The following is a 17775-nucleotide window of genomic DNA, read 5'->3' as shown; positions in this document are numbered from 1 at the left end:
GCAAGAGACAAGTCTCCAGACAAAGAGATAGCAGCCAGTATACTGGCTCTAATTAAGACAAGCCTGGTGGAGGACCCCATCATTTCTTCTGCCACTTCTGTTCCTGAACTCCAGGAAAAGAGCCACAGGAAGGCAATGAAGAGGTCTGGAAGGAAGAAAGCAGTTATAGCTTTTGGTACAAATGTTTTTTTAAAAAGTAGTAAAGGAAGATGGGTATAGTGGCTAATGCATATAATCCTAGCTAATTCAGAGGCAGAGTTTGGGAGGAATGCAATTTGAGGCCAACTATCAAAAGAAGGAAGGGGAAGAGAGAAGGAAAGGGAAGGGGAAGGAAAGGAAGGGAAGAAGTAGAAAGGATCTGTGGTAGCCAGTGTCCAGAATGGCTCCCAACAAGTCTACTTCCTGGTATTCATACCTTTGGACTGACCTGTGTCACCAAAAGCACCCTGTGGTTATAAGTAACAGTGTGAATTATAAAAGAGGTTAAATCATAAAAGACATTGCAGTTTGTAATTTGCTTGTTCTTGCAAGCAAGGTACACTACACTGTAAGCAACACAGTAGTGGTCTCTGAGATTCCTCCCACCTGGCCAGGCAAATGCATGAGCCATATTAGAAGATTCTCTAATATCAGCCAAGTCTTCAAATTACTGGAGTCTAGCCAAAATCTCGACTGATTTCTCACAAGTGAAAGGTTGCTCCTAAATTCTCCACTGACAAAAACCATGTTAAATAGATGCTTATTAATTTTTCCCACTTCCTGGAAGATGCTTACTATTTTAATCCAAATTTGGGGGGTAATTTGATGTGCCAAGAGTTCACTAATACAAGACTTTTGTTGCTGTTGTTGTGCATGTTCTGGGGCTTGAACTTTGGGGACTAGGTGCTGTTCCTGAGCGTTTTTGCTCAAAGCTAGTAGTACTCAACGACTTGAACCACACAGTTCCACATCCTGCTTTTTGATGGTTAACTGGACACAAGAATCTCACAGACTTTCCTGCTCAGGTTAGCTTGGAACCACAATCCTCAGATCTTAGCTTCCTAAGTAGCTAGAATTACAGGTGTGAGTTAACGGTGCCTAGCTTACAAAACTCTTAAAAACTCCTCTTAGGGTTGGGGATATGGTTCAGTGGTAGAGCAACTGCCTAGCTGGGCCGAGGCCCTAGTATATAATCCCCAGATTTTGAAACAAATGAAAAAGAACCTCCTCTTTCTACCTGAAAATAGATGCAGATTCTCACCTCCTCTCACCCAAACATGATTCAGGCAGAGAAGGAAAGCAAACGCTACCCCATGTGTCCATTTCCATTCCTTCTTTATTTTTCATGGATGAGCTGAAGGTAAACATTAAAGGAGCAAAATGTTTTCAATGCAAGGTAACTTTTTATTCAGTGATGGTTTTGTTTCTGACTACCTATATTGAAATGGAACTTCTGATGTTCAGAATTCCTAACTGCATTTTATCTGTCAGGCATTGTATGAGCCAAGTTAACACATGTGGGAGATGTATCTCCGGCTGAGTTTAAAAACAGTTAAAACTGTCACCTAGGAGAAAGCTTTCTCCATCACATATCCTGTTCCAGTAACATTTTAAGAACTTCTACATCTTCTAAGTTTTCTCATCAGATAGTGAGGACAGAATTTTAAATCCCTGGAGAGAAATTATGTATAACATGTTCCAAAGAGCCTTGCATCTGCAACATTTAAAGATGAATTCAAGGCCCACGTCTACTACTAGCAATAATGGCTCTAACTCTGATTTCACAACCTGTAAAATGGAACTCATGGATGTGCTATCTCATAGCATCATACTTATAAAATGCTGTAAACAAAACTACCTGTTTCCAAAACACCTAGTAGAAAAAGAAAACTCATAGTCAATCATTTGTCAGAGTTCACCTAAAAATCACTTACAGCCAGGCACCAGTGGTACAAGCTTATAATCCTAGCTATTCAGGAGACTGAGATGAGATCTGTGATATCAGTTCAAAGCCAAGCTGAACAAGAAAGTAGGTGATATTCTTCTCTCTTAATCGCCAAAAGCTGGAAGGGAAGCTGTGGTTCAAGTGGAAGAGCAGTAGCCTTGAGCAAGAAAGCTTAGAGACAGTGCCCAAGCCCTGAGTTCAAGCCCCAGGACCATCAAAAAAAAAATTCCAATAACAGAAAGTGGCTACTTGACCCAAGTGTGGTGACACATACTCCTAATTCCAGCACCAAGGAGGCTGAGGATGAAGGATTTACAAGAGTTCAGCCTAGGCTACACAGTGACATTCAGCCTCAGAAACAACAGCCAGGAGCCAGTGGCTCATGCCTTTAATCTTAGCTACTAGCTACTCAAGAGGTTGAGATCTGAAGATGGAGTTTCAAAGCCAGCCCAGGCAGGAAAGTTCCTGAGACTTATCTCCAATTAACCACACACACACACACACACACACACACACACACACACACGCGCACGCACGCACGCACGCACGCACGCACGCACACTAGATCAATTGTGGCCAGGAGCCAGTGGCTCATGCCTTTAATCTTAGCTACTAGCTACTCAAGAGGTTGAGATCTGAAGATGGAGTTTCAAAGCCAGCCCAGGCAGGAAAGTTCCTGAGACTTATCTCCAATTAACCACACACACACACACACACACACACACACACACACACACACACACACACACACACACACGCACGCACACTAGATCAATTGTGGCTCAAGTGGAAGAGCACTAATTAGACAGGCAAAAGAACTCAAGGCCACACCCAGGCCCTGAGTTCAAGCCCTAGTACAGGAAGGAAGGAAGGGAGGGAGGGAGGGAGGGAGGGAGGGAGAAGGAAAGACAGAAATGGAACAGGGGAGGAGATAAGAAGGAATGAGAGGGGAATGCAGGGGAGGGGAGAGGAAAAAAGAAAAGGAAAAGAGAAGAAAAAAGGAAAGAGAAGACAGGAGGTTATTCGGGGATTGAGGGTATAATTTACTGGCAGAGGCTTTCCTAGAATTTGGTGGCCCTGGTTTGAATCCTCAACACCACCAAATAAAAAGGCAGGGGTGTAACTCTTCAAGGAGAGTATTTGATTAAAAGAATTGCAAAGGTATATTTTAATTTATGGATCAACAGAAGATTCCACATATTACTACATCAGTTTAAACCTTGAAAATCTATTATGATTGTGGGACCTCATAAATTAGGCTCTTACGTGTGCAAAGGTGAAGATGAAATCTTCAACTCATAATTAGCAAAGTCTTTCTAGGAAGATTTCACAGTCACCCCACAATTTAACAACCTAATTTATCAAACCCACTAAAATGGTTCTTTGGGGTAGATCAACCTTGATTTCCCATTACTACTCTGAGTTTAGGAGACCATGACAAAATAGTCAAGACTTCTTTATAGGTAGTAAAACTGGTCAGAGGAAAAGATACTGTTTTTTTAACTTTACCTACTTTCCCTCCTTTTTTGCAGTGCTGAGGCCACTCAAACTTTCAATGGCTTTAGACGACATTTATTTTATGGGTTAGATCGATGATAGATAGATGGATGGATGGATGGATGGATGGACAGATGGATGGAAACAGAGCTATATGACCAGTTTCTAAACTGATATCCCCGAGTGATTAACATGCCTATGTACAGAGATAATCAGGAGACTGACCCCCCCCCAATTTTTTTTTTTGGGGTACGGTTGTGGGGCCTGAACTCTGGGTCTGGGCGCTGTCCCTCAGCTCAAGGCTAGCGCTCTACCACTTGAACCACAGTACCACTTCCGGCTTTTTTCTTCTTTTTTTTTGCTTATGTGATGCTGAGGAATCCAACCCAGGGCCTCATGCATGCAAGGCAAGCGCTCTACCACTGAGCCACCTTCCCAGCCCCTGACCCAAAATTTTAAGACAAAAGAGACAGATGCAAAATGAAGGCAGAGATACCAGGTTTTTTATTGTTATTAGTTACCTTGTACTTTTTTTTTTTTTTGGTTAGTAGTGGGGCTTGAACTCTGGGCCTGGGAGCTGTCCCTCAGCTCTTCAGCTCAAGGCAAGCACTCTATCGCTTGAGCCACAGCACCACTTCTGGTTTTCTGGTGGTAAATTGGAGATAAGAGTCTCACAGACTTTCCTGCCTGGCTGGCTTTGAACCGCAATCCTCAGATCTCAGCCTCCTGAGTAGCTAGTATTACTGGTATGAGCCACCCGCACTTCGTTCAAAAAAACAAAAATGACACTTCACTTGGGCCCACAACTAAATAACTAAAATCAGAATGAAATCTGGATATATCTCTAGTCATCTTAAAATCCATCTTCTTTGTATTAAAACTTCAAGACACCACATAACTATACAAATACTAATATAATTACTCAGGAGTGACTGTAGGGAGGGAAATGTCTGGCTCTTGGGCCACATAAAGTCTGGAAATCATTTGGTATATGACATGTATGCTTCTTCTAGACTGCCAGTGACCATTTGCCTTTACTGATAATTTTGTATGGCCTTCAAATGACATTGTAGATCATTAATATTCTAATGGCCCTTGCAGAAAAAAGTTCCCCATCCATGGAAGTGATCATACTTATCTCATTCCCCCCCCCCTCCCTTCAAGGCTGACAGTACAAAAGACTAACTGAAGTTTCTTACTGTCAGATTTTACAGTGTCCTGTTTGAGACCTCTAAAAGGTGCCTGAAAGTCTCCAGTCTGGTCTGAAATCTGTAGTCATTTTGGATTTAGGAACAGCAGAACCTGGCAGATAGGATACTCTCTTCCCACAAGCAGAAGCAATCATCTCACAGGAACTGGCTTGTTCCCTAAAGCAGTTAAGAAATTCTTTGAACCACTACCTTGCAGAACCAGAACTAAGATAATTATCAACCAGATTTGATCAAGATTGTCTAGTTATACATACCTCTTACCCTAAGATTCTTCTCTAATTAAACCTAAAGCTCAAGTCAGGACCCTGAAGGTAGACTGAAATTACTTGGCCTTCCCAATATAGCTATGTTGATTAAAAGCCTTTCTCGTTATTTCACGATTACTTCTATTTGCTCTTTTGGAGTAACAGGGTAGACCTGTTTAGCACCCCTAGACCTCTGATTACAATTGCACAGGCCTACAATAACATCACCCAGCACAAACTGTTCATTTGCTACTCAGTTATAGCCCTGCCACTTTCTTTTATTTAAGTCATCATCTCAAATTACTTAACTATATAGTTTTACAGAAATTGGGACAGTATGGATATAGGTTGGCAAACATATTCTGAGCAGACAACAAATATTCTAGGCTTTGGCTAGACATTTGGTCTCTCTTCCAAATATTCAACCCCAATGACCATAGCACAAAACTGCCAAAGGCAATGCCTAAACAAATGTGTGTAGCTATCCAATAAAGCTTATTTATGGGCCCTGAACTAAGAATGTTATAAAATTTTCATTTCACAAAATAGCTTTTTCAACCAAAATTATAATATCTATTCTCCTCTGGAGGACCATATAAAAAATAGGTGGCTGGCTAGATTTAGCCTCTGAGCATGGTTTCCTTGTTCTCATGAACCAAAACTGTTAACAATTCTGCATTTCCTACAAGACTTCCAGCAGTAAGTATCTGGGAACTGATCTCCTTTACCTTCCATACCAACTAGAGGGTTGTATTGTGCCTTAAAAATAATATAGGCGGGGCTAGGAAGGTGGCTCAGTGGTAGAGTGCTTGCCTCCCATGCATCAGGCCCTGGGTTTGATTCCTCAGAACTACATAAGCAGAAAAAGCTGGAAGTGGTGCTGTGGCTCAAGTGGCAGAGCACTAACCTTGAGCTGAAGAGCCGAGGGACAGTGCCCAGGCCCAGAGTTCAGGCCCCACAACCAACAAAAAACAAACAAGCAAACAAACAAAAAACATAAACATCTAATAACATACAAACCAGATAGGTTTAACTAATTTTTCCAGGATAGTAAAAAAGTTTCTGCATTAAGGTTCTCTTTCTTACTGGGTACTGGTGGCTCAGGCCCTACAACCAACAAAAAACAAACAAGCAAACAAACAAAAAACATAAACATCTAGTAACATACAAACCAGATAGGTTTAACTAATTTTTCCAGGTTAGTAAAAAAGTTTCTGCATTAAGATTCTCTTTCTTACTGGGTTCTGGTGGCTAATGCCTGTAATCCTCCTACTCAGGAGGCTGAGATCTGAGGATTGTGGTTCAAAGCCAGCCCAGGCAAGAAACTCCATGGAACTCTCATCTCCAATTAACCACTAGAAAACCAGAATTGGCACTGTGGCTCAAGTTGTAGAGTGCTTGCTTTGAGCTGAATAGCTCAGGGGCAACCTACACCCAGACCCAGAGTTCAAGCCCCACAACTGATAAAAGATTCTCTTTCTCAAAATAAAAAAGTATGGGGGGGGGGGGAAGGGGTGGTAGCGATCTGTACAAAAAAGGTGTGAAAGCACTGGGTGGAAGAAGCTCAACTGGCAAGGTGAATCTACTGTAGGCTACAATAGCTGAACAAAACCATAGCACCTAAATATTTCATGACCATTTAGAGAGGGATAGAGAGAGACAAAGAGAAACAGAGGGGGAGAGAGGGAGAAGGAGAGACAGAGACAGAAACAGAGACAGATGAAGGAAAGTGAACCACCTTGAACTCCTTTCCTAAGGGATGTTTACTCACTGATAAAATTCCAGGCAAAGAGATGATCGATACAATAGCAACAGCTTAAATTCTCTTTGTGGGAGAAGACTGACAGCAAATACAGGACAGCCCAAACTTTACAGCCACCAATATGGTATTTTTGCGAAATTTTTTTGGCTAGAATTTTATTTCACAAAGAAATCAGGAACTAGCTTCTACTGGTGGTGTAAAAAAAAAAAAAATCCACAACAGAACTTTATCCTTTGTGTAATTCCTGGCACTTGTCTTAGGCAAAGTCATTTCCAAATTTAGATATTTTAAGTTCCTAAGAGGGGGCTGGGAAGGTAGCTCAGCGGTAGAATGCATGCCTTGCAAGCATGAGGCCCTGGGTTCGATTCCTCAGCACCACATAAACAGAAAAAGCCGGAAGTGGCGCTGTGGCTCCAGTGGTAGAGCGCTTGCCTTGAGCTGAAGAGCTGAGGGACAGCGCCCAGATCCAGAGTTCAGGGCCCATGACCGGCAAAAAAAAAAAAAAAAAAAAAGTTCCTAAGAGACTCTCAATAAAAGGAAAGTCATATGTTTCCCTGAATTGAAAGAATTATGGAAGTCATTACAGGAACCATAGGTATGGTTATGAGACATAACCACTTCATTCGAGTGCCTTTGTATACCAGAAAGCTGGGACCATTTACAGATGTTAACACCAAGTCCAGGAAATGGAGAGGTTTTTTTTAGTTTGCTGTTGTTTTTCTTTCCTTTTCTTTTTGTCTTGTTCATTTGCCTTAGGAAGGGGGGGGGAGGGGGGAAGACCGGGGGGGGGGGGGGGGGGGGGGGGGGGGGAAGGGGGCAGGGGGACTGAGAAATGGAGGGGAAGAGAGTGAACAAATGCAGCAGTGATACTCACTAGACATTATGATGAAAATGAACTATACAAGTTGTGAGTGGGGACAGGATGGAAGAGATGATTGTCCAAAAAGGAACAACTCATTATCTGGCTTATATACTGTACCCCCTTTGTACCTCACTTTTACAATAACAATAAATTTTTTTTTAATGTTAACAACAGCTCTGGGCTAACAACTCTTAAACTGACCCTCCAAAAGATACAGTCTTAAATAGTCTATACTTACTGTTCAACCATATCTTGGAACCACAGAAATATGAAAGATGTTAGAAACAATGAAAATATCATTTTCAGTCCCAGAAATTAAATTGCAACATAAAATGACCCTTAAGGAATTTTTGCCCTCTGAAATTATCTCTCATCAGACCTGTACTTTGGGGTATTTTCACATTTACTGCATATGTGTGGCAGGGCAATCAAGCCACAAAAATCTGGACTACCTCCACACACTACCCAGCTGATGAGCAAGCATCCTACTGTTTAAAAACCTTAAAGTAAGAGATTCCATAATGTGTAGGATTGTTTTCTAGATTGTACACCACCAATCTCCAGCCCCTACAATTATAGCCTATAGTCACAAACCCTACAGAGCTTTCCTGATGCAATACTCTCTAACAGGAAAAAGTCTAGAGAATATTTTTTAGATAGAATGAAAGCGTGTGAAAGTCATCATCAGTACTGGACAGATTAAACAATTAGGTCTCTGTGGCTTTGGGGGCCTAGGCCCATCCAGATCTCTATTCAGTTGGCCAAGAAATTGGCAGGATGAATCAGTTTAGCAGCTGATGGAATGATGAGAAAGGGCCAGGCAGCCCACGCTGAGGGCAATTCAAAGAGGCTTTCAGACAGCTACTTAACATGTGTCTTATGGGTTTTATTTAAATTTGATGGGAAAGTCACAAAACAGTTCTTTCAAGCTTCTAAATCTCCCTTCTGATCTGCCAATCTTGCAAGAAGAAAAGAGAACTATGAGAAACAAGTGGTATCTTCATAAGTGAGAATGATACACAGCTTTGTGCCACAAACCAAGTTCTCCAGTATATAAACCTGTCTGTTCCCAAACAGTCTTGAATTGAACAAAATAGGTTGACAGTACTGCCTTATGCTCAGCAGGCAGACAGAGCATGGAGCTCTCATTTCAGACAAAAACAAATTGCAAAGGAGCCTGAAGGTGTGCTAGGTCCTCAGTTCAATCCCCTAGTCCTAGTTTAAAAAAAAAATTCACACACACAAAAAAAAATCTGATGTCATTTTACCAACAATTATATATTATCAGAGTGACTTGACTTCTCTAGGTAACCTGAAGAAATTACTAAAAATAGACATCTCAACTGTGGGTCTGACATAGTCAAAATCAGTTTAAAAAATTAGGTGGCTATATAGCTGAAAGCTGGTTCTATCTGCCATTGTAAGCAATACACCCTAGAGTCTCATCCAGTACAATAGCCAGAGAACCTTGAAATAAGAAATCAATCCCTGCACTAGAAAGACCAAGACAGAGGATCATGAGTTCTAGGCCAATTTGAGTTACAGAGTGGGATGCTGTCTAAAAAAATCAAGAACAAAGATCAAAACAAAATTCCTCTGCTCAAATTCCTGTTGTGAGTTGAATTGTGTCCCTCAAAAAATAATGTTAGCCGAGCACTGGTAGCTCACACCTGTAATCCTATACACAGGAGGCTGAGATCTAAGGATCGTGGTTCAAAGCCAGCCCAGGCAGGAAAGTCCATGAGACTCTTATCTTCAATTAACCACCAGAAAACCAGAAGTGGCACTATGGCTCAACTGATAAGAGCCTTCATCTTGACCTGAAGAGCTAAGGCCCAGAATTCAAGCCCCACAAATGACCAAAAAAAAAAGAAAAAAGGAAAGAAATGTTAGGCTGGGCACAGTGGCTCACACTTATAACCCCAATTACTGAGGAGGCAGAGACTGGCATGGCTAGAGGCCAATCTGGCCAAAAAGAAAGACCATCTCCACAAATAAGATAGGCATGATGGCCCTTAACTGTCACCCCAGCTTGATGGAAAACTCAAGATGCTATCTAAAAATAACTAAAGCAAAAAAAAAAAAAGGGAGGATCTGGCTCAAGTAATAGAGCACCTGCCCCAAAATCACCAGGCCCAAGTTCAAACCCCAAATTCCAGTACTGAAAAAAAAAGTCCAAATCCTAGTACAAAACAAATAAAAAAGTCCTATCTCTTCACACCTGATGTGTTCCTTAGTAAACAGTATCTTTGAGAATGTAATAAAGTTAAGGATTAAATTCAATGACTGGCACCTTGGGAACATACAGACACGTGGAAAGACTATGGTGTGATAAGACAATTAACTCTAGTAACCACTGACCATCACCAGGAGCCAGAACAGGTAAGAAAGGATTCTTCCCACAGCCTTTGAAAGGAGCGCAACTCTGCCAATTACTGGTTTCAGACTTCAAGTTTTAATTTCAGTTCTCCAAAACTGCGAGGGAACAAATGTGTGCCACTCTGTTTTTGTATTTTCTTATGTCGGGCCTAGATGCTTGGACTCTCCGACCTCCTTGATTCAGGTCCTAAGATTGTCTACCTGTCACTTCCAAGTCAGCCATTGGCTTTCATACTGGTCCTCACATACATCATGAATATTTTCACCCTGGGACCTCACCCAGGTCAAGTCTCACAATGTTGCAAAAGCCACTCCTTCTGAGAGGAGTCTTTTCTCCAAATCTTGTTTCCTCAATTCTCTTTTGGGGTTTTGGCCCCAGTCACTTTATCAGTCACACTCCCCCTAACTACCTTTCAGCATTTACTAGCCACACTTCATATTCCCCATTCCCCACTTACTTTCTCCTGTAGTATTTAACAGAAGCTAATGTGTACATTTAGCTTAACCCTTAACCCCTCCATCTTCCCCTAAAATGTTAGCTCCCTGAGAGCAGCAGGACTTCCTGCTCTATCTATTGAATGAGCAAATCGTTTCTAATAGGACAGTTCTAATTTTTACTCAGAATTGTCTGGGTAACAAAAAAGCTTTCTACTAATTAAGTGGGACAGCCTCTACTGATGAAGGGCAAGGTCAAGGTTGGGCTCTGAAAGACTAGAAGGTATTTATGCCTGCATAGTAGTAGTCAAGTAATTTTGTAACTGCCTCTTAAGGATTCCTAACTCAAAAAAAAAATTAACTCTTACCTATAATTTTTGTGTCTAGACACACCCTAAAGCAATTTAGCCTGAGGAATTTGTGAAGCCAAATCTATTACTCTACACATTTTTACTTTTTAAAAAGCTGAGAACTGTCCAACTGCACCAAATGCTAACCAGAGAATAAACAAGGCTTCTAATAATCAAATGTGCAAAATGTTGGGGTGGGGTGGGGACACCTTACAACTAAACTAGGAGCTTTAAAAAGGCTCTTTCCGGACAAGGAGACAATCCAAACCCATTGAAACAGTCCTGAATTAACATTTTTTTCTTCCTTTCATACACATTTTTTTTTAACTATACAAAACAGGCAGAAGAATGAAGTTTTTTTTACCTTGGGTTATGGACCCAGAACCTGCCAGTCCCAGTTGTGAATCACAGGATTCCTTGAGAGGTGATTTGATGGGAGTTTCAGCTTCAGGAGTCTCGAAATTACCTTCAGAATCCGAGCTGCCAAGGGGGAAAAATGAGGAATTACCACTTTCAACGGTATTTCCTATACCTGATACAATATACATATGAATAAAGGTGTTTTTTTTGTCTATTTACAACCAGCTGATCCTCTGCATAAACTGGCCTGTGAGGAGGCTGCTGCGGCTTTTGGCGGTGCCCTCTTGGAATTCTCAGTGTACCATCCTGTCTCCTTGCAATCTCCGTTCTCTGGAGATTTTCTCCAGCACATTTATATTTGAGGTCATCTTCCCTTTTCGTGCAGGGGGAGGAGGGGTGGAAGGAGGTTTGCAAGACTCCTTTTCTCACAGGACCCCTTTTCTAGAGGCTTAAAAATTAGCGCTGCCCTCATAATTCCAGCCATGTCTTTTTTCTTTGATAGGCCTCTCTACCTTTCAGGACCTCATTCTGCTGGAGTGTCAAGAATCCTGTCACCTGCCTTCCACAATCACAGGGATGACAGCTCAGCAGACACCACCATTTCTCACCAGCTGCCAGGGGCCTGTCATCATGCGATCCTCTTTACAAGGGCTATAGCTTAGGGGAACAGTGAGGCCCAGGAGGGCCAGGCAGCGACCCCCACCCCTCGCCCCGCTCCCCAGGATGCTCTCGGTTCTACCTGGCGTGATCAGTGACACTGTCCCTATGTGTGTGCGCGCGCGTGACCAGGCGGAAGCTGGGTTCCAGAGAGCTCACAGTGAAACCGGGGGACGAAAACACACGGGAGGACAGACCACCCCGAACTCTGGACCAACACAGCGCGGAGGTGGTTATGGGCAGGGACGTGGCACGGCGATGGCACGGACAGGCGGGAGGTCACACGCAAGCACACGGGAGGAGCCGCGGATAGGTGGGTGGCAGCAAGTCTGCATCTGGGCAGGGATGCTGTGTACTTGCCTGAAGCTCAGGGATTTAGTCTCGGCTTGCGAGTCCTCCTCCTCAGGGTCGCCCAGGGGCCCCGGGGCCTCATCCTCGCCGCCGCCCCCGCCGCGCACGGCAGACCACGTCCACTTCGCCCACTGCACGGGGGACAGGATCTGCCAAGGGCTGAACGCCATGAGCCCGGCTGCCGCAGCTCCCGCTCCTCTCCTCGGGGCAGGGATGTGCGGGAAGAAGAGCCTGCCTCCTCTTCCCCCGCCCCCGTTCAAGATGGAGGGGACGGTGACAGGCGTCCGGAACGCGTCGCCGGCCGCGGCGCGGATGTGGCTCAACGAGCGAGCGCCGTCGGGGGGCCGGGTGGAGGGCTTCCTCAGCCCGCAGCAGCGCCGCTCTTCCGCGTCCTCCTTCCTAGCGCTGCGGCGTTCTGTCCCCGAGCGGGGCTCCCTCGCTGGTGAAGACGCCTCTGCCGGCCTCTCGGGGCCGCCCGCGGTGCCCGGCGACTCCGGGTGTCGGGGTCTCGCTCCCGCCTTCCAGTGGCGGGGCGCGCATCAGCTGCCGCGGAGCCGCGCCCCAGGAGCCGCCCCCTCAGGCCGTACCACTGGCGCCACGCGGGTGGGGGCGCGCGCTGCGCCGGGCCTTTGAAGTCTGCGCGCGCTCGCCGGGTTCCCCCCGCGGCACCTCGATGGATGCGTCCAGGCCGCGGGAAGGGGCTTCTCGGCTGCGGCTCCCGCCTCGGCGCCTGGGACCCCGGAGCCCCGACTGACAGGATGCGTGTTTTGAATCCGTGCCTGCCGCGCCTTTTCCTCCTTTCCTTTTATATTTCATCTTGCTGCTGGGGCTCCCCGGTGTGGCTGGCACTGGACTGCACAAAAGTTAAGGAAGCCCTGGTTATGTTGGAGGCCGTTGTGGACTGTCCCCACCCCCTCCTCCTGATCCCGCCGCCTCTTCCAGTCCCTACGGCTCCCAGAACTTAGAAGTCACTCAGCAATGCTCGTGGCCAGGGAATTAAGATGCCTCGCCCCGCTCCGGGCCGCCCTCGGGGACGCTCTGCAGCAGCTAGGACGGGTAGAGGATTACCCAGTTACAGGACAGCCGTTTTCTTTCTGTTCTTAACTTCCCAGGAATTGATTTCTGGTGTTGTCTGCTGCTTCACCGGGAAGCCAACAGGCCTGGTGACAGGAGCCTTCAAGTTCATACCTTCACGTTGGGAGGCACGAGGAAACATCAGCTTTTCCTTTTCTCTTGGGTTATTCCATGTAGGGACTGCTCCTCGCAAAACTATGGTGTACCCACTCATGAAGGAACCAGGCGTAAGGATCTCCGAGCCTGGATAAGGGGTCCTTGTACAGGATCATTTCCCAGAGATGTAGAGGATCTTTGAGGTGGTTGCAGTGAGTTCCCAGAACAGCTCCCAAATTCAGGGGCAAACTCAGGCTGACACTTGTACTGAAAAGCGGTTGGCACGCACAGAGCTGATGTATCAGGACTATCCAACACATTTGATAACAAAGACAGGGTAAGCATACACGGTAAGGCTTGGCCAGCAACCTCCTGTAATGGAAGAGCAGGTGTTTGTCTGAAGAAACAAAAGGGTTGGGATGTTCTGGAGATGGTGGTATTGATTTGATCTTCTTCCCACAGATCATAAACACAACTGTCAGGTGCATTCTAGGCATTACAGAGAAGTGGAGTAGGCAGGAGGCATTTTTGTTTTAGGCTCACAAGAAATATGCCCACACTATCTAACTGTTCCTTGGGAACACGTTAAAAAAACACAAATCCAGAGGTGACACTGTTCAAAAAGAAATGCATTATGCAACTGTAATCCTTCTGTACATCACCTTTACGATAACAATTTTAAAACCCCATACAAATCCACTCTGGAGTGAGCCTCAGTGCTTACTTGTCTAGCACCCAAATAAGGCCTTGGTGTCCAGCAGAACCTAAAAGTCGGTAAGGAATTGTTATTAAAGGGTAAATTTGGGAAACAATGCCTGGCTGGAACCAACTAATTGCTCTTGCTTCCAGAGCAGTCTTCCTTTGCCAGCAGAACTTTACACTTTCCTGAAGGGTTCCTTTTGTTTTCCCACTTCCCATGTCCAGCTACCCCAAGCTCTAAGGCCCTGGATGCTCAAACTTCCTTCATCATCCAGTTCAAGTGGACTCTGGGAAAGCATGCTGGTTTCTCCTACTTTCTATCCTATTACTCCAACTCCCACCTCCCCAACATTCATTCAGAGAGACTCTTACTATGACTTTAAAACAGTTCCAAAAATGAAAGGCAACATTTGCTCCCTCCCCCCCCCACTCTTCTCTCTCTTGTGCTGATAGTGGAGCTTGAACTCAGGTCCAGGGAGTTTTCCCTTAACATTTCCACTCAAGGCTGGTGCTCTACCACAGAGCCACACCTCTACTTCCAGGTTTTTTGGTAGTTAACTAGAGCCTAGAGTCTCACAGATTTTTCTGCCTGGTCTGGTTTCAAACTGCAATCCTCAGATCTTAGCTTCCTGAGAAGCTAGGATTACAAGTGTGAGCCAGTGAAGCTGGTGAGTGTTCTTAATAGTAATGAAGTACTGTCAGGCCAAGTAGGATACAAGGTCACACTCCTCTTAGCTTAACATATGTAACTTTTGTTCATATATATGTCCCACTTCTGGACCATAGAATTGTAAAATTCAGGAACATCTCATGTTTATAATAAATTTTTTTTGCCTTTCCAGTGAGAACAAAATTATATACTCTAAGAAGCCTGCAATAAATATCTTTAAAAAATGAGTATTCTAGGGCCTGGGAAGGTGGCTCAGTGGAAGAGTGCTTGCCTCACATGCATGAGGCCCTGGGTTCGATTCCTAAGCACCACATAAGCAGAAAAAGTCGGAAGTGGTGCTGTGGTTCAAGTGGTAGAGCACTAGCCTTAAGCTGAAGAGCTGGGGGCCAGCACCCAGGCCCAGAGTTCAGGCCCCATGACCGACCAAAAAAAAAAAAAGAGTATTCTAATTTACTCTAGTCCTTTCGAGTTTGGGTGATAGCAGTTCCTAAAGCCTGGCTTCTGGGAAAAACAGGTATTAAACTAGCAAAGAAGTGAGTGCTAGTGGCTCACACTTATACTCCTAATCAAGAGGATCAAGGCGTGAGGCTAGTCAGGGCAGATAGTCCTCCTCAAGACTCTGTCTCCAGGGGCTGGGAAGGTGGCTTAGTGGTAGAGCGCTTGCCTTGCATGCATGAGGCCCTGGGTTCTATTCCTCAGCACCACATAAGCAGAAAAAGTCGGAAGTGGCACTGTGGCTCAAGTGGTAGAGCGCTAGCCTTGAGCTGAAGAGCTGAGGGACAGCAACCCAGGCCCAGAGTTCAGGCCCCATGACCGGACCCAAAAAAAAAAAAAAAAAAGACTCTGTCTCCAAAATAACCAGCCAAAAGCCAGTGTGGAGGTATAGCTCAATTGGTAGAATACCAGTCAAGCAAGCACAAAACCCTGAGTTTAAACTCCAGTACCAGCAAAATGAACAAACTAGCACAGAGTAGAACTAAGTCCAGTGATAGTTCCAATATTATAAAGCCTGACTCGTGCAGCAACATCTTGAAACCAAAAGAAGCAAATGGCCAAGTTTTAAAAATCAGTCTACAAGTTCTTAGACATTATGAACAGCAAAGGAGCAAATAACTTACTCCAAAGCCTGAATTGACTTTATTTTCCAGAAATAGAATAAAAGGTTGATATATCAATTTTCCTGTAATTCCTATAATAAACAGTGTTTGACAACAGCTATCCTAACTAAGATAAACTATAATTTTGCTTCTGTAACCTCAGCTGCACTGAGCAGAATGTCTGCAAATGCATACAAGTAACCAAATGATATGCATGTGTTCTGGAAATTTCCACAAGCACAAAAAGGGTCCCATTTGTTCTCTTCCTTCTTCTGTTCCTTGCCCTTATCAGTAGCTTCTGCATCAATATTCCATGAAAATCTAAAATCCAATTCCCTGGGGCTGGCAGTATATAGCACAGTGCTAGAGCAAGAGCTTTAGCACATGATCTTAAGTTCTGGGTCATGTCCTAGCACCAAGATAAGTAAGTATGAATAAATAATTTACTACTGCCGGGGGCTGGTGGCTCACACCTGTAATCCTAGCTACTCAGGAGGTTGAGATCCAAGGATCACAGTTTGAGGCCAGCTTGGACAGGAAAGTCCATGAGACTCTTATCTCCAATTAATCACAGAAAAAGTAGGAAGTAGTATAGATCAAATGGTTGAGAGATAGCCTAGAGCAAAAGGAGCTTACAGCGCACAGGCCCAGAGGGAGCTCAAGGCCCAGGCCAAGTAAAAAATATAAATAAAAAATCAATAAAAAATCACATATACATATTTTATACATAATATATGTATATATATGTATATAATTTGCTACCTTGAAAGACTTCACAAATAATAGCCAAACCAGGCACACACCTTGCAGCTAATCTAAGCTGCAGAGAGGTCTGTAAAATGGTTCTCTTTAGTAAAGGTAAAATAAATGATGGGTAAACAGACAATTAGGGCCGACTCATCTTGACCTAGCTATAGTTAGGCTCCACTAAGCCCTGTTTGCCTCACCTTGAACTTCAGGGTCGGTCTTCCAAGAATCCACTTTTATTTAAAAAAAAAAAAAAAATCCTGCTTGAGCCATGTGCTTGGTGGCTCATGACCATAATCTCAACTACTCAAAAGGTTCTCGGTTCAAAGCCTACTTGGGCAGAAAAGTCCCTGAGACTCTTGATTAACCAGCAAAACAGAAGTGGAGTTGTGGCTCAAGTGTAAGAGTGTGTAAGAAAGTGTAAGAAAAAACCAAGGGAGAGTGCAATACCCTGAGTCCAAGTCCCAGTATCAGGAAAGGAGAGAAGAGAGAAGAGGAAGAACAGAAGAGATGGAAGGGGAGGGGAGGATGTGGAGTGCCAAAGGCATAAATTAGGTCAGCTTATTCATCCTAAGTGAGGAAAATAACTCCAATGTTATCCCTAAGTCTTCCTACCAACTACCATAAATCCAAAGTTGAAAACAAGCAAACCAAAAACAAAGATCTACTTAAAGCAGTAAACCACAGCTAAGTTTAGACATACCTTATATTCCAATAGACAAGTTTAGTCTTTCCTGCTAAACAACATGACTGCATTTTCAAAGCCTGTTAAACAGGAATACTGTCTTTTAACATTACTCTTGGTGAAGGTACCACCTTTTGTTTCCTTCTATTGAACTAGTGACTCCCTTTTTTTATTTTATTTTTTTATGTTGGGGGATGGAGGCGAGGGCTTGGGGCACACCGGGTAAGTGCTCTACCACTGCACTGTACCACCAGTCTGAACTCCAATTCCTTTTGAGCAGATTAGACATTAATAAAATGAATTTCTAAAATCTGAAGATCTATATCTCATAGAAGAAAACCATGTAAATCTCCTCTAAGTCATTTATGAATTTTAGTTTAACTCAAATACAAGATGTCTACTTTACTTCAGTGACCTAGTTTGGATAGAGGAGTGGGGTGTAAGGCTTGAGTTGAAAAGTCTAATAAAGGAAATTAGGAAACTGAACTCTATACTACCCCCAAAGAAAAAAAATCTCCCAAACAATGTAGCCTCAAAAACGTGAAGGACATTGGTCATATGGCCCAGGTTTCCTGAGATCAGCCTGATATCATATTCTACTCACCATTGTCATAAATATACTTGGGAGCCTTAAAGAGACCATATGTCCCCGTTTTTTGATTTATGAGATGTCA

General features: G+C 43.9%; 1 protein-coding gene across 4 annotated transcripts in view; it reads right to left on the bottom strand.

Moving 5' to 3' along the window:
- Tacc1 (transforming acidic coiled-coil containing protein 1) overlaps positions 1-12545 on the bottom strand; it is a 73196-nt gene extending 60651 nt beyond the window's left edge. For 2 of the 4 annotated variants that reach the window (XM_042679489.1, XM_042679490.1), the window contains exons 1-2: positions 12043-12545; positions 11030-11145 (exon numbers count right to left, since the gene is read on the bottom strand). In XM_042679489.1, the coding sequence (XP_042535423.1) occupies positions 11030-11145; positions 12043-12203 (277 nt within the window). In that variant the 5' untranslated portion in view covers positions 12204-12545. The remainder of the gene's footprint in view (positions 1-11029; positions 11146-12042) is intronic. The other 2 variants (XM_042679491.1, XM_042679492.1) reach the window with 2 other exon arrangements.
- Positions 12546-17775: the final 5230 nt, after the last annotated feature.

This window comes from Dipodomys spectabilis, unplaced genomic scaffold (assembly GCF_019054845.1).
Source record: "Dipodomys spectabilis isolate Male_0828 unplaced genomic scaffold, ASM1905484v1 ptg000052l, whole genome shotgun sequence".
NCBI lineage: Eukaryota > Metazoa > Chordata > Mammalia > Rodentia > Heteromyidae > Dipodomys > Dipodomys spectabilis.
The sequence above is the reverse complement of the archived record's forward strand: the minus strand, read 5'-3'. Positions and strand labels throughout refer to the sequence as shown.